Source organism: Microtus oregoni, unplaced genomic scaffold, assembly GCF_018167655.1.
Source record: "Microtus oregoni isolate MIOR12 unplaced genomic scaffold, Mior012 000047F_ref0000412, whole genome shotgun sequence".
Lineage (NCBI taxonomy): Eukaryota > Metazoa > Chordata > Mammalia > Rodentia > Cricetidae > Microtus > Microtus oregoni.
In genome coordinates, this window is record NW_024543221.1 from 3,430,059 (window position 1) to 3,455,185 (window position 25,127).

At 41.7% G+C, this 25,127-nt stretch overlaps 1 protein-coding gene across 1 annotated transcript in view; it reads right to left on the reverse strand.

Annotated features, from left to right (window-relative positions):
- The window catches only part of Smyd3 (SET and MYND domain containing 3), a 562,325-nt gene that overhangs the window by 438,253 nt on the left and 98,945 nt on the right, over window positions 1-25,127 (reverse strand). Inside the window, exon 2 of the mRNA XM_041635444.1 lies at window positions 10,764-10,827. Within this exon, the coding sequence (XP_041491378.1) occupies window positions 10,764-10,827 (64 nt within the window). The remainder of the gene's footprint in view (window positions 1-10,763; window positions 10,828-25,127) is intronic.

Genomic DNA, 25,127 nt, shown 5'->3' on the forward strand with positions numbered 1-25,127 from the left:
TCATTCTGATGAGAAACTACAATGCTGTTATCTTTAAACATTGAGTTACTCTGCTACTGGTGTGGGAAGTCCTTCTGTATATGTGTTCTTTTTACTGGTTAATGAATAAAGATGCTGTTTAGGCCAGTGGCTTAGCAGAATAGAGCTAGGTGGGGAAAACTAAACTGAATGCGGCCCTACTACATACAACATGGTACACTAATAGATTAGCACCTAGCCCAATCGTCATCAGAGAGGTTTCATCCAGCAACCGATGGGAGCAGATGTAGAGACCCACAGGCAAACATTAGGCGGAGCTCAGGGAACCCTGCTGAAGAGAGGGAGGTGTCAGAGGGGGTCAAGAAAACCATAAGAGCACGGCCCACAGAATCAACTAAATGGGGCTCATAGGGGCTCACAGAGATTGGAGCTACAACCACGGAGCCTGCATGAGTCTGCACCAGGTCCTCTGCATATATGTCATAGCTGTGTATCTCGGTGTTCTTTTTTTTTTTTTTTTGGTTTTTCAAGACAGGGTTTCTCTGTAGCTTTGGTGCCTGTCCCAGAACTAGCTCTTGTAGACCAGGCTGGCCTCGAACTCACAGAGATCCGCCTGCCTCTGCCTCCCGAGTGCTGGGATTAAAGGCGTGCGCCACCACCGCCCGGCTTGTATCTCGGTGTTCTTGTGTGACTAATGGGAGTGGAGGGTGTCCCTGACTCTTTGGCTGGCACTTAGGAGCCCTTTCCTCCCACTGGGTTACCTCATCCAGTCTTGATATGAGGATTTGTGTCTACTCTTATTGTACCTTGTTATGCTGTGGTTGGTTGATATCCCTGCTCTTTTCTGACAGGAAACAGAGGAGTGGATCTGGGAGACTTGGAGGGGAGAACTGGGAAGAAGAGAGAGAGGGCAAACTGCAGTCAAGACGCTTAGAGAGAGAAGAATTTTTAAAAATTGAAATAAACTGAAGGGAGAACCACGACTGAGCTGAAAGAGTTTTCTTTGGTTATAAAAGTCTAGAAGTTTAAAAGATGCCCTCAGGGAAAGACTGTGTGGGCAGAAGGGGACCACACAGTGTCAATGGGCCAAAGAGATTGTACCTTTGCCTGAACCAAGTGACCCACTGAACAAGAATATTCAACAAGGTATGGCAGAGACCATATGCGGCAGACGATTGTAAAAGTAGGTTTTAATCAATCCATTATCCTCCTCTGAAAACCTCTCGATGTGATCAGCTGGGCCACCTGGCGGCCAAAATACACTTCAGAAAGTGAAATAATTACCGATTAGTGTTGAAATAAGAGCGGCGGAGCTGCATCCCTGGCACCCGGCCGCCCACATGGCTAGCTCTAGCTTATGCCCGAAATAATTACACGGAAACTATATTCTTTTAAACACCGCTTGGCCCATTATATCTAGCCTTTTCTCGGCTAACTCTCGCACCTGGACTAGCCCATTTCTTATAATCTGTGTAGCCCACGCGCTGGCTTACCAGGAATGATCTTAACCTGCGTCTGCCCAGGAGAGGGGAGCATGGCGTCTCTGCTCCAGAGAGCAGCTGTCGAGTCTGAGCTCACTTCCTCTTCCTCCCAGCATTCTGTTCTGTCTACTCTGCCTATCTAAATTCTACCCTATCAGACCAAGCAGTTTTCTTTATTAGTTAACCAATGAAAGCAACAGATAGACAGATGACCCACCTCCATCAGGTTAGGCAGCTAACATTTAGAAAAATTCTTGTCAAAAGAAACTTCTGGTCTTTAACATAATTAATTGATCTGTCTAAATAATAAATAGCTACTGGGAGAAAAATCTTCTTTCATTCTATTCTGGATCGTTCCATGCAATGTGTTTATCTTTCCATTGGCTTTAGTGAATTACAAAAAGTTCTTTTCCTTTTTTTTTTTTTTTGGCCATTCAAAAGTCAAATCAGACCATTTAGTCATAAATATAGAACGTGATCAAACTACTTGAAACTGCTTCATTTTTTGAGGAAAGTGTCAGTCTATTCCATTTCTTCTAACCATGATGATAAAAACCAGGTTTTGAAAACATTTCCCAGGCTCTGCTGCCTGCACTCTTTCCAGAGGCTTTAAGTCCAAGCACCCCAGAGAGGCTGTTAAAGGCTCCCTGTGAACTGACACACACTGGCACCTCACTCAGCAAATGCCTTGGTCAGGACCTCAGTGGCACACTAAATTTAACTGTCCACCAGTTTCTTGAATGATAACCATTCTTTCTATGTTCTTCTTCTACTGCCAACCAGGAACACGAAGAACGTTAGTTCACAATGCTGGCTGTGATGTTTTTCTGTTCTCACAGATGAAAATTAGCAATGATGTACAATAAGCAAAAACTGGCATGTGGTAAAGGAAAATCAAACATTGCATTAAGAGACAAAGACAACAGGAAATTCGAGTTTCAGATGAGAAAAGGAAAGTCCGTGATAGAATCCCATGTGTCCAGAGTATTTGCGACTCAGAAACTGCAAGTCTCCGTGACTCTTGCAGGATTTATAATGTTCAGACTACAAGCTAATTACAATAGGAGTTCCCAAAGAGAACAATACCAATATTGAAGGTTGCCCTGGAAATCCATGCTGCTATTTTTGTTTGTCTCGATGTTGCAGTGCATGATGGAGACTTAATTAGCAGGAAATGAAATTCCAGACCTCCCACAGGGGACATTTCCACAAGAGAAAAACTTATTCCAAAAGCAACACAAGTTTCACATGTCCTTCAAGATCTGCTGTGAAGGTAAAAACCTGTTTCTAATCGGCTCGGTCTAGAACCAAACCACGGTTGACTTGTTTTTATAGTCCTAACAGTGCTAACTTTGTTGTTGTTGTTAAGTGAAGGGAAGACTTTGAGAACCTGACTAAAGTTTGTCAATATTTCATAAAGCTGGGTCAACTAAAGTCACAGCACTAACTATATCAAGTTCCCAACCCAGCAGACCTCCCACCCTGTGTCTGCTCCTCCTTCTCATAGTGGTTCTATGGGTTTGCATAATTACGACATCCAGTCTAGTCATGCCTAACTATTTACATAGCAGGACACATTATTTTGTTAGTCTTTATTTTATTTCTCCTTATAAATATACAAATTTGAGCCAGAAGTGGTGGCATATGCCTTTAATCCCAGCACTTTGGAGGCAGAAGCAGGCAGATCTCTGAGGTCAAAGACAGCTTGGTCTACAGAAAGAGTTCCAGGACAGCCAGAGCCACACAGAGAAACAATGTCTTAAAAAAAGAAGGAGTAGGAGGAGCAGGAGAAGGAGGAGCAGGAGAAGGAGGAGGAGGAGAAGGAAGAGGAGGAGGAGGAAGAAGAGGAGGAAGAGGAGGAGGAGGAAGCGGAGGAGGAGGAAGAGGAGGAGGAGGAAGAGGAGGAGGAAGAGGAGGAGGAAGAGGAGGAGGAAGAGGAGGAAGAGGAGGAGGAAGAGGAGGAGGAAGAGGAGGAAGAGGAGGAGGAAGAGGAGGAGGAAGAGGAGGAGGAAGCGGAGGAGGAGGAGGAGGAAGAGGAGGAGGAAGAGGAGGAGGAAGAGGAGGAAGAGGAGGAGGAAGAGGAGGAGGAAGAGGAGGAAGAGGAAGAAGAAGAAAGAACAAATATACAAACACAGGTGGATTGCATTTCATTTCAAGATAGTAGAGAGGGCAATAAACATAACTGTCATAAAATGTGTAGCTAGGTCTAAGAAGAGTTAAAAATCTCAAACTTAGAACAATCCTATGCATGCCAAACATACACACGTATACATTATCTGTTCAAATGCACGTCCTAAGAACTACCCCCAGAAAACTTGAGATAGAACTGGATATCCGAAATTTTATTACATTTCTTTATAAAGGTGTGTGCGTGGGCCGTGTGTAAGTGTATGTATGTGTGTGCCACAGTGGATGCATGGAGGTCAAAGGACAGACATCAGGCAGCAGTTCCCTCTTTCCACCACATGGATCTCCAGGGTTGAATCCGAGGCATCAGGGTTGGCAGCAAATGTCTTCACGCACTAGGTCCTCTCACCAGCCCCTGGACTGTTTTTAATCACTGCCAGGGCTTTCAGTGTCTACCTCATGCCATTCACAGTTATCCATAAGGGGGTCCTATGGGCAAAACTCAAAAGAAGTGAGTTGTCCCTCAATCTGCAGACACCAATAGAGACCTGAGAGCTTTCACTCAACTCAAGAGCACTTGGTAGCAAATGAATAATAGTTCCTCCTCCGCGCTGGAAAAGGCCCAAAGTTGAAACACAGGTCACCAGAGGCATGAAGATCTGCAAAGCTGGAACCTGGGAAAAAAACTGGAGGCAGAGCAGCTTGTCTCCCAGCGGCAGCTGACTGAAGGACCCTGATCCAATTCTTACATAAAGACCTCTCAGAGAGCTCAAGAGACTCAGTGACAGTGAGCAACATGGTCTTCTCACTTTAATGCTTACGGCATGCACGTCCCAACACAGTGAGAGACCCTTCCCAGTACTACTCAAAGTACGAAGGTAGAGCCAAAGATGAAGACGGAACAGGGTCAGGAACAGCCACAGGGCTCCAAGTTGTCAGAAAATGAAACAAGACTAAATTATAACCTTTGTGGAAATCACAATATCATGGTTAACCAAAAACCAGACAATATGGGGCAATAATAACACTAGAACCCCAGAGTAAGCCATTATCATCTAGTACAGGGTTCAGAAAAACTACAGCCAGGAAGTAAAATCTCTGTAGTCACGTTCCGCTTGCTCGTTTCCTGGCCGCCCAGACCCAAAACAATCACACAGAAACTATGCTGTTTGGCCAATAGCTTAAGCTTATTTCTAGCTAGCTCTTACATCTTTTTTTTTTTTTTTTGGTTTTTCGAGACAGGGTTTCTCTGTGGTTTTGGAGCCTGGAACTAGCTCTTGTAGACCAGGTTGGTCTCGAACTCACAGAGATCCGCCTGTCTCTGCCTCCCAAGTGCTGGGATTAAAGGCGTGCACCACCACCGCCCAGCTTAGCTCTTACATCTTAAATTAACCCATTATTTTATATTTTATCACAAGGCTTGTGGCCTACCTACCGGTAAGGTCCTGCTAACAGCTTGTGTCTTCCTCCTTTCAGGGCTACATGGCATCTCTGACTGACTCTACCTTCTTTCCTCCTCTATCTGCTTGGAATTCCCACCTTGCTCTATTCTGCTAAGCCACTGATAGAAACAGCTTCTTTATTAACCAAGGGCAATAAAACATACTCACAGCATACAGAAGGGAAGCCCTCATCAAAACAAGAATAAAGTCACACTCAATAGATGAACTCTCTTTGTGCTAAGACAAAGTTGAAAAGTTATTAGCAAGTCATATAACCAAGAAAATTTACCACACAGTCCTTCTCAGGAAAAAAAAAAATTGCTAAACCATGATCTCCATGCTGGGCTAACCAAAATATCAACAGCAGGTTCTATGTGGGCCTAGCAAAAAAGGGCATTTTATTTCCCTGACATAAACAGCATCTCCAATGTTTAAAGTCACCAGAGTGGTGGCTAGCCCTCATCAGAAAGTTCAAACTGGTAAGACAGGACGCAGAAGCAATTTAGGAGGCCGTCAATGGTGTCACAGCTGCCTTTGGGACAGGCTACCCTGCCAGGCAAAACCTCTAAATGAAAGCTGTGTAGCTGACAGAGAATGAGACGAAAACCTGGCAGTGGGTGGGGTGTCGGGGGAGTATGGAGCCTAGAGTACGGAGTTAACCAAAAGCCTAGAGTACTAAAGTATCTTAAAACATCTCCCTAGCACTGGCATGACATAGAGCAAGCAACAGAGAGTTAAGATGAAACGTCCAGTTTAAAGCCGATGCTGAGACCGCCCAGACCACTGCTACAGTCTTCCATGCGGTCCCACTCTCACACTCACAGAGAGGACATGGTGACACACACCGCTAATCCAGGCACTCAGAACGCTACTGCAGGATGCCTTTAGAGTTAAGCCATCTTGGGATTTATGAATTTGAAGCCAGTATGGGCTACATAGTAAGACCCAACCTCAAAAAACTAAAAGGCACAGGGAAGAAGAGAAAATGGAATAGTTTCCAAATAAAAAATAAAAAATGAAAGGCTGGGCAGTGGTGGCGCACGCCTTTAATCCCAGCACGTGGGAAGAAGAGGCAGGCGGATCTCTGCAAGTTCGAGGCCAGCCTGGTCTACAGATTGAGTTCCAGGACAACCAAGGCTACACTGAGAAACCTTGTCTCTAAACAAAACAATTTTAAAAAAAACCTTACACAAGGCAGGAAAATGAAAAACAAAAACAGGAAAAGAACAAGAAACAGAAAACAGTAGCAGGTCTGATAGATATCAGTAACAAGAATCATTTTGAGTGCCAATGGTCTTGATGAATCAATTAAAAGAGAGATTGTCAGGATAGACTAAAAATAAAACTGAGCAAATCCTAGTCTGAGGTCTGGAACACAGTTATTTCTGAAAGAATCAAAAGGCTTAGCTTTCCTTAGTTCCCCACTTTGAGTAGAATGTTCCAGAAAACAACTGATAAAATCACCCTGTGAAATGCTTACTGATGTAGGATTAGTTTTCCACCATAAAAATTAATCAAATCATTTGATAACTACACATAAAACACAGACCCAAAATATGATTTATGTATGTAAAGAGATATAAAGTCGCTAATATGAAACAGAACCTCTGTCTACAAATATAATGCTTTTCAAAACTTCATAATATGAAATTTGATCTAGAGCCTAGTCATGTGCTTTGTTCAGCAATGAGGTCAATTACAAATGCAAATATCACAAGCCAGACGAAATCCAGAAAAGCTCTCAAAAGTGCTATCAGTTTTACATTTTGAAAATTACTTAATAAGAAAACAGCCTGTTTCTCCTTTTCAGTCTCAGGATCAACTGTGATATTCCATTATTTCCATTATGCCAATATGGAGACCTGTTCCCGCACCAGGAAATAACGCGATGGACGTCCCACAGTAAGGCACAGGCAGGAGCTTAAAGCGGCCAATGAAACCCGTTCCTGTCAGTCTCAGAAATAAGCCTGTGCAGGCAGCGGACAGGCAAGTGCACTGACTGACCGAATGGACAGGAAACACGGAGGGACAGTTGTCTTCGAATCCTACTGCATTCACAGAAAGAAACACAAATTATCTTAGAAAACAGAAGAAAAGGAAACTAGAGAAAATGTCCACTGTTTTAGTCCTGCATAATTCTGCAGTATCTTAACTTTTATTTCACGGGTTGCTTCTGTTTAAAAATGAAAGGAGGAAGCTAACAACGACAGCATTCTCTGAGCAGAAAGAACATATGACATCCGCGAAACTCTCCGAAACCTTTCCCAGGCAGCTCGTTAACACCACAGGCCCACATAAACGCCCAATTATTGAGCCAAAGTCATGTCCCTCTCAGGCGAACATATTTTTTGCTCCAGAGTCACAATCTCTACACCAATTTCCATTCCACTTACTTTTACTTCCTGCTCATTACTGCTCATCGTCCTCATAGTTCAGTTTGTCAGTTTAATTTTGTGCGGCTTTCTAGGTACCCACAATAATTACAGCAGTTAGCTCTGGACCTCCAGGTGTGGATAACTAGAGCAGTTTAAATGCATATGTCTGGCCAGTCTCTGCCTACCACTTCGACGCCCACACAGCACCCCTGCACACATGCACATAGACACGCACTCAAGCTACCAACACATACTTCATCTTGCTGGCTATTTCCCCATTGCCATACACATTATATCTAACCATGACATTGTTATTGATGCTACAGTGAATAACTAATATATGTAATAAAACATGTACACCACAATGAATCAAAGTGACATACCCACTTGCCAAAGTCCCTCTATTTGTTCTAATCAGATAATGGGTTTTTTTCTTTTCTCTATGTTTTATTATAACCGGAGAAAGTAGCCTCGGAGAAAATATATTTGTAAAATTGTGGGGGGGGGGGGAGGCTTAGTCCACTGAGATTAGAAATGAAGTTTCCAAAAGATGTGTGTCAAATATTTGTTGATTCATCGTTTCTATATGTATTGCATCTGAGCAGACATTTGGAAACATGGAGCCCAAATTTATGAGGAATTGAGGAGGCTGAAATATCACCATAGAGTAGACTTTTATGATTTATCTTGGGGAAAAGCATGTGTTCTCTCTCTCTCTCTCTCTCTCTCTCTCTCTCTCTCTCTCTTTCTCTCTCTCTCTTTTTCCCTCTCTCTCTCTCTCTCTCTCTGATATTATTTCTATGGATGGTGTGCACCTATATGCATGTGTGGAGATACACATGCATGTGTGTCTACATATGTGTGGAGGGTCAACACTGAAATAGAGCATCTTTTCTTCATTGCTCTCCGCCTTTATTTTTGTAGACAGTCTCTCACTGTACCTGAGCTCATGGACTCATCTAGACTGGCTGGCGAATGAACTTCAGAGATCTGCCTGCTCTGCTCCCGAGCCTGTCTGATTCCCACAGGTACTGTCCTAGCTGATGATCTGAACCCAGGATGATGCTCGCCCAGCACACACTTCACCCACTGAACCTTCTCCCTAGCTCTTGATTTCTACTGTAATTTTTTCCTTTTGTGTCTTTTGATTACAAAATAGAATAGCTCGGGAGGAGGGGGCGTATAAGGGATAAAGATCTTTCTGGGCATGTACCAAGGGTCAGAGTGAAAATAATTAGCCAAGAAACAAATGTCAAATGCAACAGATAAAAGAAAAACAGATATAATCAGAATGTTACAGCAAGAATGAATTTTTTTTTTTTTGAGACAGGGATTCTCTGTAGTTTTTGGTGCCTGTCCTAGAACTTGCTCTTGTAGACCAAGCTGGCCTCGAACTCACAGAGATCAGCCAGCCTCTGCCTCCAGAGTGCTGGGATTAAAGGCATGTGCTACCACTGCCCGGCTGCAAGAATGAAATTTACATTTAGAAGGTAAGCATAAATCTGGACATGTGCTATTAGTATGTACATTTATTTCCCAAAATCTACGGTGTATCAAGTATCAACTATGAGATGTGTAACAACTCACTTGCTGTTCTGAGCTGTTTATTACTGGTAATTGAGCATGGTGACAGTAGTCAAGTTATACAAGGTTCTAAAAAGTTAAATGGAATAAGTTAGCACCTAGCACCCAGCAGATAGCTAACAAGTATTAGCTCTCAGCACCCAGCAGATACCTAACAGATGGTGGCTCTTATCAGTGCAGGCTCAGAAACTGAAGCCTGACCTTGTGTTTCCTATGATATAATTTAACTAGAAAGTGGCAGAAGTAACATCAGAACTCAGATCCTCTGATAATTTTGTATATGGAGTCTCTTCCATTGAGATCATCTTGTTTGCATTCTGAAGAGACTAATTTCAAAGGCAAAAATTAGATGGCAGAAAAACCCCTGAGAATAATGGTCTAGATTCCAAAGGAAGAAAGAACAACTACACGTAAGTGCCTGTGCACATAAACACACAGCAAGCACACACACATCCCAAAATATGAATGAGGATGGGATGACCCAGACACAAAAGTTTCAATAAGACTTTTTAATGATCTAATTCACTAGAGCATAATTATACCTCTTATTAAATGATTAATTAATCCAAAGACTCAGAGAAAAGGTCATGCTGAATGTTAATTATACATCCTTAAAAGAATTCCAAAGATATTAACAACCATATTCATTACAAATTAATTTAATCTTTAGGAAGGCAGTTTGGCATTATCTTTAAAAATTCAAAATGCATATATCCTTCTACCAAAAAATATAATTAGAAATTTATCATGAAAATAATTTTTAGAAGTATACAAAAACCTAAAAAATGTTGGGTATATTATTAATAATAACAAGTTTGGGAGAAAATCTAAACATTCATTAATAAGAAAATTATGATAATTGCAAATATATCTATGTGTTTATGTGTATATGTATATATATGTGTGTATATACAAATAGATATATAAAATGAAATATATTTGGTGATACAAAATAGTCTCTAAATATGAAAAAAGAAATCAAGACATGGAAGAACCAGAACCAAAACAACCTGTATCTACTTTTATAAACATATATAGATTTTCAAATATGTCCGTACAAAAACCTTAACAGTGGTATGATGGTTTAAACTGAAACACACCACCAAATGTGTGGGCTTTAAAGTACAGGCTGGACCCGCGGCTGGTGCTACCGGTAGCTGACTGGATCACAAGGGCACTAATGTCACCAGTGAAATAATCCACTGAATTCACAGCTAAAGGGGGGACTAGGAGAAGTGCTGGGGGAGAAGTGGTCCCCGGTGCCTGGCTTTGACTATTTGCCCTAACAGGAACATATATGTAATTATGCCTGTCTCTATCTCTCTCCCTTTTACCCTTCCTTCCTTTCCCTCCTTTTTCTTTTTTCTTTTTTCTTTTTTCTTTTTTTTTGGTTTGTTTGTTGTTTGCTTGTTTGGGTGTTCTGTTGTTTTGTTTTTCGAGACAGGGTTTCTCTGTGTAGCTTTGGAGCCTGTCCTAGAACTAGCTCTTGTAAACCAGGCTGGCCTCGAACTCACAGAGATTCACCTGCCTCTGCCTCCCAAGTGCTGAAATTAAAGGTGTGCACCAGACTCCTTCCCTCCTTCCTTGACAAAGCCTATTCAAACTACACAAATATTAAATTTAAAACTGAAAGAAAATAACAAGTAAAACAATCACCATTTTGGTTTTGTTTTTAAAAAGATGAAAAGGGGAGCAGACAATGGCCATGGGTGTGACCGAGAACAGACGCACAGGAGGACGATCTGAACCTTGCCCCAACAGCTCAGGAGTCTTACCTGACACTTGGCACTGCAGTATTTGGCGATTCGGCACTGAGAACACCGCATCAGTTTTTCCTTCCTGTTGGAAACAAATGAGAAACATGTACAACTGAGCAAAGAAAACACAAATCGGCACGCTGATACCACTAGTTCTGCAGAGTCCTCACATAGGAGGCGTTAAGACTTAGACTTATTTTTTTTTTTTTAGGGGGCTATAGCAATGCTTGCTGCTCAAGCATGAGGACTGAGCTTGGAATCTAAGCACCCACATAAAAGCTGGGTTTGGCGGTGTGCACGTTTATCCCTAGTGCTTGCAAGAGCAGAAGCCAGGTGGATCCCCAAACATGCTGGCTACTGTCAGGCAGCCCAAACAGTGAGATCTAAGTTCAATGAGAGATCCTGTCTCAAAAACAAGGTGGAAAGCATTAAAGGAAGCCTGGCTTCTATGCACATGCACAAAGAGGCATATTTGGATGTGTGTGTGTGTGTGTGTGTGTGTGTGTGTGTGTGCGCGCACACACACACACACACACACACACACGGGGCTGTGGTATCAGGTTGTAATACAGCTATTTCCTCTCAGTTTGATGAACATCTCCATCTTGATGTAGAGCGGCTATGATGACCCTCGAGAGATCCAGCCTATTAATCCCTCACACAGGGAGAAGACCAGATTATGAGGTTGAGGAGATCCCGTCAGATTCATCCCTTCCCTCAGAATTCCAATCACCACCACATGAGTAGAGGGTTGAATAAGTCAGGGCTTCTCTGTGGCCCTAGCCACTTAAAGGCCACCTACAGGCCACCTAGTGGATATCCTGATGTAGCTGATTGTGAGTCACCCGGGTTCCTGTAAGTCACCTCAACAAATTCACCAGTTCAGCAGGCCAGGCTTGGGTGGAATCCTTTCTTTAGTTTTCATTGCCCTCTCTATCTTAGGTGAATAGTTTCACACACACACCCAAAGAAAAGGACATACAACAAAGATATTCAACATAATTTTAACATGCTAACCAATTTAAAACATGGTGCAGAGGCATTAAGAAAATTCACATCTGGGGTCTAAGGACATAGCTCACTCAGTGCCTAATATGTATGTATGAAGTCGGAAATTCAACCCCTACTAACAACAAAAAAACAGACTATTTACACATTGTACAATCAACATTACTGCTAATTTTCTTTTCAAGCTAAATCTAATTGATATATAACAATATTCCTATCAGAAAACTTCTATTCACAGGAACATTTCTCTCTCCATAGGGAACCCCAGGTCAATACATCACCTAGACAAAGTACAGACTGGGCTTCTCTTATCTGAAATGTCTGGAACAAGACAAGCGTTTAGGATTTGAGATTTTCCTGGTTACAGTATTTTAATTGAGATGAGATGATTTAGAGCTGGGAACCAATTCTAGACACAAATGTCACTTCCATTTCTCACATACTTTGTGCAGAGAGCCTGAAGTGACTGCATTTTCAGTATACTTGTGACTGAACGCAACCTGATACACTTGGTCAGCACGGGATTTTCCCTCAGCGTGTGAATGTTCAAAATGTCTCAGACTTTAGAGCAATTTAGGTTTTTCAATCATCTGATTGTGGATTCCCAAACTGTATTCTGTACACTTCAAATATAAAAAGACAAATTATGAGTCATCTCCCCAGATCGCCGAAATCATACATCCTAGGTACGAAGCTTATCGAGCTTCATAACATAGACTCCTGCTAAGAAATGATTTAGAAACTCCATTAAATCCCACTTCAGACAGGCAGGATTAGGACTGAGATGCATCAGAGCTGTTTTTCCCAAGTCACCTGAGCAACTACTACAACAAAATCAGACATTTAAAAGACCAAACCATAAAATTAAAAGAGCAAGTCTAGTAACATTAATGGTGACCAACAAAGAGAAGACAGTGAACTGGTGGACAGAGCCCCGGCAGGTCAAAGCACCAACGGTCAGAATATAACAAAGTCAATGGGAAAACAGAAAGACTCAGTGTGAGCATTTACTGGTGTGCTGGGCACGGTACCATGCTCTGTTCATCTAACGCATGCTTAACTTGGAAGAGTCCTCTAAGATGAACAGCCTTACTGTGTCCACTTTGGAGATATTTAATATATTTTGAAGAGATCAAAAGTAGATGCTAGCTGGGTGTGGTAGCATATACCTTTAAACCCAGCAGAGACAGAGGCAGGGTTATATCTGTGATGAACCAGTGTGGTCTACATAGTGAGACGACAACCAGAGCTACATGTGAGATCCTGTCTTAAAAAATAAAAATAAATAAATGAGAGAGAGAGAGAGAGAGAGAGAGAGATGCTACAGTAGAAATTAGCTAGGGAAGCATGAGGTGACCGTGCCATGTGACTCTGCGAGGTGACAACAACCTTACTGAAAATGAGAACTTGATCATCCGCTACCTTTCCACTGGAGGACCTGGCTGAGAGCAGGGCATGGCATGGAGAGATGCCATGGAAAGAAGGGTAAAAGGGGAGCTGCCAAATTCTACACACTAAACAGCAAACCAAACCAACCGACCTGGCCTGAATTTTGCTTCTAACCATTCAATTCTACTGCCACTTATGAAGAAAACTGGAGAAAAATTGAATTTACTCATGCTTCAAACCAAAAAGCACGCAAGATGAGAAGAGAAGGCCACATCAGGCAAACTATAAAAAAAAGCCCATGTGGTCAGATCAATATCAGGAAAAGGTTAAAAGAATCATAAGAGATAAAGGAGGTCAAGGGGTAATGATAAAAGACCCCAGCCACTCACTAGCTGTCATGTATCCAGTAACAAATATATCAAGTCTCAAAATATATAGAGTACAAATAATGGACCTTTAAGAGAAAAAATGAACAACACACAATTAGGTTAATATTTGGAAAGACCTTAAAACAATGTCTGGAATACAGGAAGCACCATGCAAGATGTAGTTATTATATAAAAATATATAATAATGTATATAAAATGTACAATAATGTATATGAAAATACAGACGCTCTACTGGAGATTCACTGACCAAGCAAATAAGAAAAAAGTAACTCGGTGAGTCACCTGCACCTATCATGTGGCTGTGTCGTCACATGACTTTTTCTAGTATCACTGGCCACTCCCAAAAAGTACCCAGGAGAATAAATAGTACCAGTCATTTTCTCTACCAATGGAGAGATTAGAAAACATTTTTTTTCAAGACAGGGTTTCTCTGTAGCTTTTGGGCCTGTCCTGGAACTAGCTCAGTAGACCAGGCTGGCCTTGAACTCATGGAGATCGGTCTGCCTCTGCCTCCCACGTGCTGGGATTAAAGGCGTGCGCCACCATGCCCAGCTTAGAGAACATTTTTTAAACATACTTTTTCCCAAAGATTTATTATTTGTTATGTTTACAGTGTTCTGCCTGCAGGCCAGAAGAGGACACCAGATCTCATTACAGATGGTTGTGAGCCACCATGTGGTTGCTGGGAATTGAACTCAGGACCTCTGGAAGAACAGCAGAGCCATCTCCCTAAAAAATGTTTTTTAAGAAAAGCAATAAAGTCTCTTCTGGGTATGTGAGACACGCTTCTATATTGTCTGAGGAGCAGAGGAGTCACGATGAAAATTAGGGGACATATTTTAAGTAAATAATGAGGGAAATACCCAAACTTGTACTAAAATAATACAGAAAAATTTTAACTTTAAATATTCATGTAAAAGAAGAAAAGCTGAAACTAAATGGACTGAACATGCAAATCAAGAATTTAAATTAGAGCCAGATAGTGGTGCACATCTGTGATCCAGGCACTCAGGAGATGGAGGCAGGAGGATTACCTCTGAGGAACTATCTCAAAACACAAACAAACAAATAACAAGAAAAAAAACATTTTATAATAATAGAAATCCAACAAAGGCAGAAAGTAAAAACTAAAATTGTATGGCAAATGTTTTCAATGAAACTGTACACAACACTACAACAGAATGAATCAGCAAGCAAGAAAGAAAATGTTACCCAGTAACTCCTGTAAGGATGTTAGGAATAAGTAGGACTGTAACCCAAGATTCAGTCGTGATTTGAAACAACGCTGGGGAAACAACAGCTGTAAGGGGACTTTCGGTCTCCAGACTCGGCCACCGGCTCTCACACTGGTCACCTTCATCTACAACAAACTCAAAATACAAGCTCTCAGATCTGACTTAAGTCAACGGCTATAATTATAGGAGGAAATAAGAGTAAACAGTCAGTCTTGTTTCTCTTTGTCTACCTCATTCAGAGGTTACTTCTGTTGCCTGGAAATAAGGATTCCCAACTACACAAAGTTCTGGTGTTTACTTCTAAGAAATAGTGAATGGAATCGAGATATCGACGAATATTAGTGATGAACGGCGGCCAGGACCACACCTGCTCCACCGCCCTTCCACAGCTCCCAACTAGGCAAGATGACCCAGGCAACAGAATAGTTCAACTGCTGCTTGCTTTGGCCAGAAATTCCACCATGAAGCCATCAGATGGTCACAATTTTTATAAACAAATAAATAGATTTTAATTCTCAAGTTCCAAAAACAAAGCTAACTGAATCTAAGGAAAACTGTGAGTTCTTGTTTAGAGCAGCCAGGGGTTCCAAGTAGAGTCCCACTTTCCTCTTGGAGTGCACTTAGATGCTGGGGGTAAGGACCCCTGCTGAGAAGCTCTTGAACAACAGAAGAAAAAGGAGGAAGACGAAGAATCAAGGCCTGCAGGCATTTTAGAAAACATTCTCCTCTCTCTCTCTCTCTCTCTTTTAAGCCCATCAAATGAGAAACAAAGCTGCACTTCTTGAAAGCAGCAGCGAGAAATGCATACATCAAATCAAAACCAGAAATAACTAGTAATCTTTCAGAAAAGAGACCGCTTATTTTAGGCAATTCCTGGGACTAAAAGGAGAAACACTGAATGAAAATGAACGAAGAACAGGTTTTTATGTAAATCGTGAGGCTTTTTCTAAATGTGGCAAAGCACAAGCAAAATGCCCTAGAAGTCTGAGGCTCCTGGTGACTCCATGTGCCCGCGGAGAACCTGCTGGGCGTGAAGGAACCACAGCACCGCCAAGGGCAAACGACCTAAAGTCACTGTCTTCTTTGAGCGCAAGCAACGAATGAGGTTGGAGGGATGATGCAAGTTGTGCACGTTATCAGGGGGAGTATGGTTGTCCTGGGGTAGAGAAGTGACGAGGGGTTCATTTTCAGGTTGTAGGAGCATCCCTTTGCAAGGGCATTATCCCAAGGGTGGCAAGGGTCCACTCAGAACTGGCACTTCTCTCATAACTGAGACTTGACTGGCTATGTTGAAGACCAGAACACAGACATTTCCATTTGCCCACAATTCTTAGCACGTGCACCAAAACAATAAGAAGCCAAAAATGATGATTTCTTTCACAAGTTATTGAGAAGAAAATTCTGTGAAGAAAAAACAAACAGGTCTGGGATGTAGCTTGGTTGGCAGATTGCTTGTGGAGCATGCAGGCCCCTTGTGCTGGCTTCCAGGACCCTTGTGTGGAGGCACAACTGTAGAATTTCAACATGAAAGAGGCTCTAAGAAAATAATCCAGTTTCCCAGTGATGTACCTACTTCGAACTTGGAGGCAAAATTTCATCGGCCCTCGGGTCTATGGTCCACACCCAGGGGCCATCAGCAAACTGAATATAATCTCAAAACCCAAGGTTGAGTGTATGGCTCACTGACAAGACAGACCTTGGGAAAGAAATCTGAGGCACGAAACAAGAGAATTGGGTAAAACTTATGTTATTTAAACTGTCAGGGAAAATACTGATTTGGGCAAACTGACTTGACACTATACAGCTTAAAACCAGTTATAAGGATGATTCTATGGGTAGAATTCCTAAGAAAATATTGTTCACACCACTGAGATATAAAATGGTTTGTGAGAAGATGTACATGAGGGCTTCCGATGACTACCATAAGCAGCTCTCAGGAATAAATCCCATGGAGAAAAACATACTTTCTTTACATGGAGAAAGCCAAACATAACTAGGTAAATAAAGTCTAAATAGATGCTTTTCATGCAAAAAGACCATAGTAATAATGTATCTTTACAAAATTTTCATGCTTATATCTTTGAAATCTAAGCATTAGGACTCATTAAAAATGGTGATGCTGTGTGGGCAAATGCTTGGCTGATTCTTCGTGGAAATTTTACACTATGAGAAAAAGATTATCTCAATTAAAATCATGCTATTCTTCCAGAGTATTGAAATTACTATAACTCTAACTAAATGAAAGATGCTAGAAAATGCTAAACATAAGACCTCCCTTTGGCTTGAATATTCAAAACAATTTAGAGACAGGATCTTCCGTTTTCTTGTTGCCAAATCGTAATTACGCTGGTTTGGGCCCAAAGGCCTTTTTCAGAATTAAAGAGATTCACTCCAGCATCCATATAAACTAACAAATGATTTTTAATACAAAGCAACAGATGTGGTCAAAGAATATAACTCCATGAGAAACAGAAAGCAGAAGTGATTTAGGTTTGTTTTCCTGTGTTCCCTATCAGTGTATCTCACAATTCTAGCATATAAAGTAGAAAATAAGAAAACATAATGACTAATATTTCAGGGAAATTGAATCTCCTGCTCACTGGCACCAAACCCTCCTGGAAGGAACACAAGCAATTTAAATCCTTACTAACTCTTAAACAAAGGGATGGCAAGTATCAGGGGAGGTGGCTACCCACTGGGACCTGCCCTGTCCACTGTCCTCAGATCCCTAAATTAAAGCCATTGTCTTTACGGGCTACGGGTACACAAACTCAGTGAGGGACCACAGTGAAACCATGTAGGCTGTGCACACAATTGTCGGGGAGCAATGTGGTGAAAGCAGGGAGCCACCGCAGCCAAGATCAGTTGAACAGACAGCGTGTGCAGAAAGGGCCGCGGTGAAAAGAGAATTCGGGAAGTCATGGGCTGCCCAAGACCCGAGTTCAAACAGAAGAAGTCACTTTCTTGTGGACGGACTATTGAGCAGGAGTGGGTGTGAGGGCTGTGATGCAGGAAAGGGAGTTAATTCTTTCAGCAACAGGATAGCTACCATGACAGACAAGCGAATCGGCTGAGGCTATCGACCACGAGAGGCGAATCGGCTGAGGCATTTTCAAATGGTGGTAATTCCCTCTAACTCTATGCCTTATATGGCATAGATAATTTCATTCAAGGAGATATACCACATCAGAACAGAGGAAAAATGAGGTTTTGCATGCCTCGCCCAGGGTTGCTGAAAAAGCAAAATCTACATGTGTGTAGTAGTGCTCACTCATTCAATCAGACAGTTTACAGGCATCACTTTAAAACCCTCATGACCAAGAGCAAGCGACCCTGGCCTTAAATGTTGCCTGGCATCCTGTGCTTCCTTCATTGCTTCGTACAGGCTCCAAAGCCTTCACTGCTTCATACAGGCACCAAAGCCTTCACTGCTTCGTACAGGCTCCAAAGCCTTCACTGCTTCGTACAGGCACCAAAGCCTCTACCCTTGTTAATTTCAATTCAGCGCCAATGGCTGCCTAGGCTGTCTTTCAAGGTCTAACTTGGAAGCAGTAAAAATGTTTTTTGAATCTTTCCTTTATGGAAATTAAAGCCAGGGGAGACTATTAAATCTCCAATGATATTAAAAGGCAATTATGACTTTTACCTCCCTTTTGCTGTGTGCACGGTATCTGTAACAAGTTGAGGAGCAAATTAACATTCTTTTTTGAGAGCACAGATTCCAACTCCCCCCATTATACGAACAATTGTCTGCTACAAGGCTTTACAAGTTGTAGGTCATGTTGATAGTCAGTAATTGAAAATTGGTGACACTCTCGGTAATGAAGTATGCTAGGATTTTTTTTTTTCTGGCAAGACAGACAGACGTGCATGCACACACACACACACACGCTAGAGCCAAAATACCAAAAGAAGGACTTTTTTTCAGTGATCCTAGAAACCTTTTCAGCCAACTCTAGATATACAACTTTGATATCCTAAAAGTATTTGATTCTCCCTAAATCTTAAAGTCTAAAATGATAAAAAAAAAAAACAACCCTCAGGCTCCGCCCAAAGATTCAAATCAAGTACCACTTAAGTATTGCTAACACAGACACCACACAGCATAAACATTGAAAGTACCACAGGTAAAATTCCAATGAGCTCTAACACACCAACGATGGTTTACATCAGAAAACACCAAGTCCTGTGTATTCAACCTATTTTATTACTTTCTAAAGATATTTTTTCCTTTCCTTTCCTAAGTGCTTCAGACAGAACCCAGGATCACACACAACCTAGGCAAAGGATCTAAGACCAAGCCCATTAGTGTTTTCCTCTCAAACACAGCAGTATGTCTTACCATCCATGTGGTTTCTGCCTTTCAAGATTAAAGTCAAGCCAGTCATGATGGCACATGCCTTTAACCCCATTACTTAGAAGGCAGAGGAGCTGGAGGACAGTATGGTCTATAAAGCAAGTTCCAGGTTGGCCAGGACTACACAGTGAAAGAGAGAGAGAGAACGAACTATGATAAAAGAAAAAAAAAATCCGGATAATATGAAGTGACTAAAATCTAATTCTTAAAAATTTTACATGTAAATATTTAAGCATATTATATATTTATAAACACAAATATGATTATTTTATTTAAAAGCCCATTCTGACCCTTGAGTAAAGACTGCCTCATAAACATATACTATATGGCTCAGATACAAATATATACATACACCTTAATTATAGTGTTGGGGCTGGAGAGATGGCTCAGTGGTTAAGAGCATTGCCTGCTTTTCCAAAGGTCCTGAGTTCAATTCCCGGCAACCACATGGTGGTTCACAGCCATCTGTAATGAGGTCTGCTGCCCTCTTCTGGCCTGCAGACATACATGCAGACAGAATATTGTATACATAATAAATAAATATTTTAAAAAAAGGCCCAGGTGCACCAACCTATTACGGGCGGTGGTGGCGCACGCTTTTAATCCCAGCACTTGGGAGGCAGAGGCAGGCGGATCTCTGTGAGTTCGAGACCAGCCTGTTCTACAAGAGCTAGTTCCAGGACAGGCTCCAAAACCACCGAGAAACCCTGTCTCGAAAAAAACAAACAAAAAAAATTATAATTATAGTGTTAATTTAAATCTCAACTTATTTTATCTTTCCATGTTGACAGAACTGGTTCTATATCTACACAAAGGTCACTAAGTTAGTGACAATGTTCTTACTATTATAAACTAAACTACAATGAACCCTGTAGAATGTGTAGTGCTGGAAGTGAAATCGCCGAGCTGTAGGAACACACACTTGAACAATTTTGTGCATGAATAAATGGGTCTCCAACATGGCTGCAGACATGCACACTCCTATGGCAGTGTAAAGAGCTGCCCTGAAAGCCTACCCTGTCAACTCCTGATAGCCAGGCGGAGAATGTGAGATGCTGCTTCACTGTGTGCTGTTGGGCTCCTCATCACGAGCGGCCGGGTGAGAACATCTTCACACACCCATTCACACACCCATTCACTGTTATGGCTTCTCTTCCACGGACTGCTTGCTCATCCACAGTCACTGAGTATTCTCACGGAGCAAATTTTGCTGTCTATGTTCTTTATAAATTAATTTCTCTAAGACTGCACTTCTCCCTCAGCAACGCTCTAAGAGAATTAGGTGTAATAGTTGAACCAGTGATGTTACAGTCACATTAACCTGGGATTGAGGTGTAGTTTACCTTTAGGTACGAAACAGTGGGCAATTTAACTCCCCTGAACTAAAATAAGAGTAAACAACAGGACAGATTAACCATACCTTAACAAATAATCCAAAATATGAAGTACTCTGAAGTCACAACATAGTTAAGTGTCAACCATTTGGTAAGGCTAGTATTCCTAACTAAACAGTCTTTTGAAAACGTTTATATACTTTTATCTGAAAGCATAGACTCCCTGCATTCCTGACTTCATGCATTGCTGAGGAAAATACCTGACACATGCGACCTAAGGAGGGAAAGGTTATTTTGGTCTATATTCAAGGGTAAAATCCACCATGGCGGGAAACAAGGGAAGGATTATTTTGGTCTATATTCAAGGGTAAAATCCACCATGGCGGGAAACGAGGGAAGGATTATTTTGGTCTATATTCAAGGGTAAAATCGATTGTGGCGGGAAACCATGGCAGTAGGAGCATAATACGGGTTGGTCACGCTGTGTCCATACTCCCAAAGTAGGGAAATGAGTGGAGTACTCAGCTCTTCTTCAGTTTTATTTGGTCCAGGACCCCGGCCAACAGAATGGTGTTGCTCACGTTTAGGACAGGTCTTGGAACCCAACCCGATTTATCTCATCTAGACATTCTCTCACAGACATTGGTGATATATCCATTGGTGGTTTATATCCACGGTGCTTCTCAATCTTGTCAAGCTGACAAATCAGTACCAACCACTCTCAAAGACAAGAGAGAAGCGAATATTTTGGGGTTTCTACCGAGATGATAGAAGAGGCTAAGAAAATGTTAACACATCAGCTTTCTCTCGTTGCTACACATTAGGCAGCTATGAAACATCTTTCAATACAGAGAAGATAATTGCCTCTTTTCAGGTAAGTTCACCCATTTCACCACAAAGCAATATCCTGGTTTATTGCTCATTTATAATAGTATCGGGAGATGGAAATTTGTAACTGATCAGCCTTGACGAAACTGAAAGAATCCCAATAGCAGTAAATTAAAGCATCCATTTTCCCCAAGAGAAAATTAGAGAAACAGTTTTTAAAATACCATTACTTGAATGCGTTTTCAAAATTATGTGCTACCTTAAATGGCAAATTTTAATTGTCTCTTAAAGATCTCCTTTTGAATGTCACATCCTTCCCATTGTTGCTGCTCTTCCTTCTACTGGCCCATTTAGACGACTTGGGAATTTTTAGTTAGTTCTACCATGGGTTGCAGAAGGTTCTAGGAATTGAACTTGGGTCGTGGCACTTGCATGGCAAGCGCTTGAACCTGCTGAGCCCTCTCATTGGCCTTTTTACTTTATTTTATTTGCTATTTTCTTAATAACTTGCTACTTCTACAAACTCGAAACTGATTTTTATGGCCGTGTTTTTCCCTCAATGGAGTAATTTTGAAATCAAAATGACAAGTAAAAATAGAAGATGCTTTAAAATGTGTTTTACAGTGAATTTTTCAAAGTGCATCTGTCTCTCCCAAAAGACAGCTGCCATGAAGTCTGGCGTCCCGGAATATTTAAATTTACAGTGTAAAGTAAGTTCCAGTGAGCTGCTCTCTGATTGGGTGGCCAGAGCTCCTGCCCTCACTCTGCGTCAGAGCACGGCCTCTGCACTGCCTTCTTTCTTTAGTTTCCCAGTACCTGACATCTAACCAAGCAATTGGCAGGTAACCTAATAGTCAGCGAACGAATAAGTGATGTGGACACTTCGGCCCAACGAAAATCTTTAAAAAAGAGAACATGCCACTTTATACAGAGACATGACTTTCACCTCCCTACTCTCAAATGTTCCCTCAGCAGTCATGAGAAAATGCTGTCACAATGGTAAGACCCCAAGCCTCTACTCTCAGCTAAATAAAACAGTAGCAAAATGAAGAAAACCCCTATTGTCACACACAGACATGACGTCCACACTATGATTCTGGAGACGTTTCAATTTCTTAGCCAGCCCAGAAACATCAAGTGCTCTCCCGTTCAAGCCAAGACTTCCGGACTCACACTAAAAGTGAATGGGGTAACAGTATGGAACTATCACTTTCTGAAAGGGAACCTCCAGAGAACAGGAAGCCAGGAGGGGGGAGAAATCAAGAAGTCATGTAGAGTCAGGCATGGTGGCACACACCTTTGACCCCAGCACTTGGGAGGCAGAGGCAGGTGGATCTCTGAGTTCGAGGCCAGCCTGGTCTATAAAGTGAGTTCCAGGACAGCCAGGACTACATAGAGAAAACCTGTCTTTAAAAAAAAAGAATAAAGTGAAAAAGAAGGAGGAACAGAAGGAAGAGGAAGAAGAGAAGGAGGAGGAGGAAGAGGAAGAGGAAGAAGAAGAAGAAGAAGAAGAAGAAGAAGAAGAAGAAGAAGAAGTAGTAGTAGTAGTAGTAGTAGTAGTAGTAGTATAGAACACTCTCAAGTCATAATTCTCACTTCACTATCTTCCCAGAAATACAAAACACAGGCGGTTGCAGAACTGGCTCACATTACTGAAACACCACAAACACTTTTAGTCCTCGGCACAAGTGTCTAGAAACTATTTGTGTTTATATGAAGTGAAGCTATTAATATTTCTCTGTAGCAGTAACTACATAAAACAAGGCCCAAAACAAACAGAAATCAAGGAATGGCGTTTCCGGAAGCTGCAGTGTGTAATCTATAAACAGCTGATTCCATACTCACGAACAGGCTTCTTCACTATGGAAGACCCAAATAGAATAAGGAATGGAGATGTGTGAAAACTCTGTTTGGTTTTAATTCGGGCTCCTTCTGCTGTATCGTATTTTGCAGTGATGAACATAATGTTTTACTCCACGTGTGGGAAAGCTCTAGGTTATTAAGGATCTCAAAGTAACAGGAGCCAAGCCAGGTTTGGGACAGAAGTGTGGATAACTTTTCCCTCTTATACCAAATGCCTCTGGGTAAGCTCCTTGGGTACCATCATCAGTTTTCCATCATCCACTTCCCATAACTTCAGAAAGGTACCAGCAACATCATCCTTCTCTTTCAGAAAGAAGGCATTACCTGCTAACTACCTGTCCACTGATTCCTAGGTCCTAGGAGAGACAGATTTCCTCTCGAGCTCCACTTTTCCTGACGGTCCTTACTCAGCTGCAAACTCTTGTTGGAGACGGTGACTTTCTGCTGACACTGTAGATGACTCTCCAGACAGACACGGCCCCTGACAACAGTCATAGGCTGAGCTCCTAGGTGGGCAGCGCCTCTTTGGGTCACTGTGTTCATGCAGTGCTGCTTAAACATGCTAGGCCTTGAGAATCAGCTCAGTCTTCTCGATGAGGCAAAGGTGAGGACGAAGCCTGCATGAATGACCTCCAGATCCAATCAAGAGGCGTGGACAAGAGGTTCCAGTCTCCAACACCACCGAAGGAGTACTCTGAGGGTCTCACTTTACCCTGAATATTTGCTTTCCAATGCCCTCATACTGTCCACAATGCTGAGGCCACTGTATATGAACGAACGCCTATTTATCATGCAGGTCGTCTACAAAGCCTTTCGTAACCCTCTACCTAGTCTCTCAGTCCAGCTTCACATTCCTACCTAAAAGAACATGTCACTATCTAATTGCCATTCTGCTAGCTCTGTCTAAAGGATTTCTGGAGGGGGACATTTATTTTGTTAATTCATATTTTAGACTCTATCAGTAAGATAAAGCATGTTAGGTGTCCATACGGTCTTGGAAGAAATAAATGAGCAATGGATCATACGGAGCACAGGCAGAACGGGTAGAACTAGGAACTGAAGATTAAGTTTAGTTTGCAAATTCTCACTGGGGAAATTAGGAGCAGTAGGAAGCATTAACCACGTACGAACTGTCACAATAACCATGGCCACCACTCTGATCAGCTCACATACATTGGCTCTCTTAATCCTTACAGCTCTGCTAGGACAGCACTGGTTTATCACCACCTTCAAGATGGGTAAGCAACAACAATAGGTTCATTAAGATAAAGGGGGCTTTCTCTATATATATACAAACAGCCAGTAGACACATGAAAGCCATTAAACATCACTAATCATTTGGAAAATATCAATCAAAAAGCTCAAGAATATCCTCTTTGAAACCCGCGAGGAGAGATAGTAACAACAATTAGGCAAGTTCACATGGCAAGGATTAGAAGACTCCGAAAGGTTCAAACACGGCTGGTAAGAAAAGAAAATGGAAACAATCTGACAGCTCCTCAAATGTTAAACATGGAGTTCTCCTGTGATCTAGCAGATTGGCGCTGGCAGCTAGCGGAACAGGTTTCAAGGGACAAACGGATTCTAAAATTGGTATCAGCAGCACAGCCCAACAAATTATACAAAGCAAATGAGTGGAATGTAAGGGACATGAATTAAATCTCATCTAAATGATTTTTTAATTAAGTTTTAAAAATAAATCACTTGCCCACTGTAGGAGTTACTGTACAGCAGAACTTGTCCGTGGTAGGAGTTACTGTACGGAGGAACAAGCACCGAGCCTGGTCTGATCCTGCCCTCTAATTAATCAGAGAAATGTGTGAGTGGCTCGTCTTCTCAAACATTTGCATCCAAACAGGCAAACCAAAGCAAGGCATTCCAATAAGCATTTTTATTTACGTAGTTTTTAAAAGATTAGGAGCATGAGAAAATCATGGTGTTTAAGAGAACTCTAAAAACAGTCCTGCTTCATCTCTGAT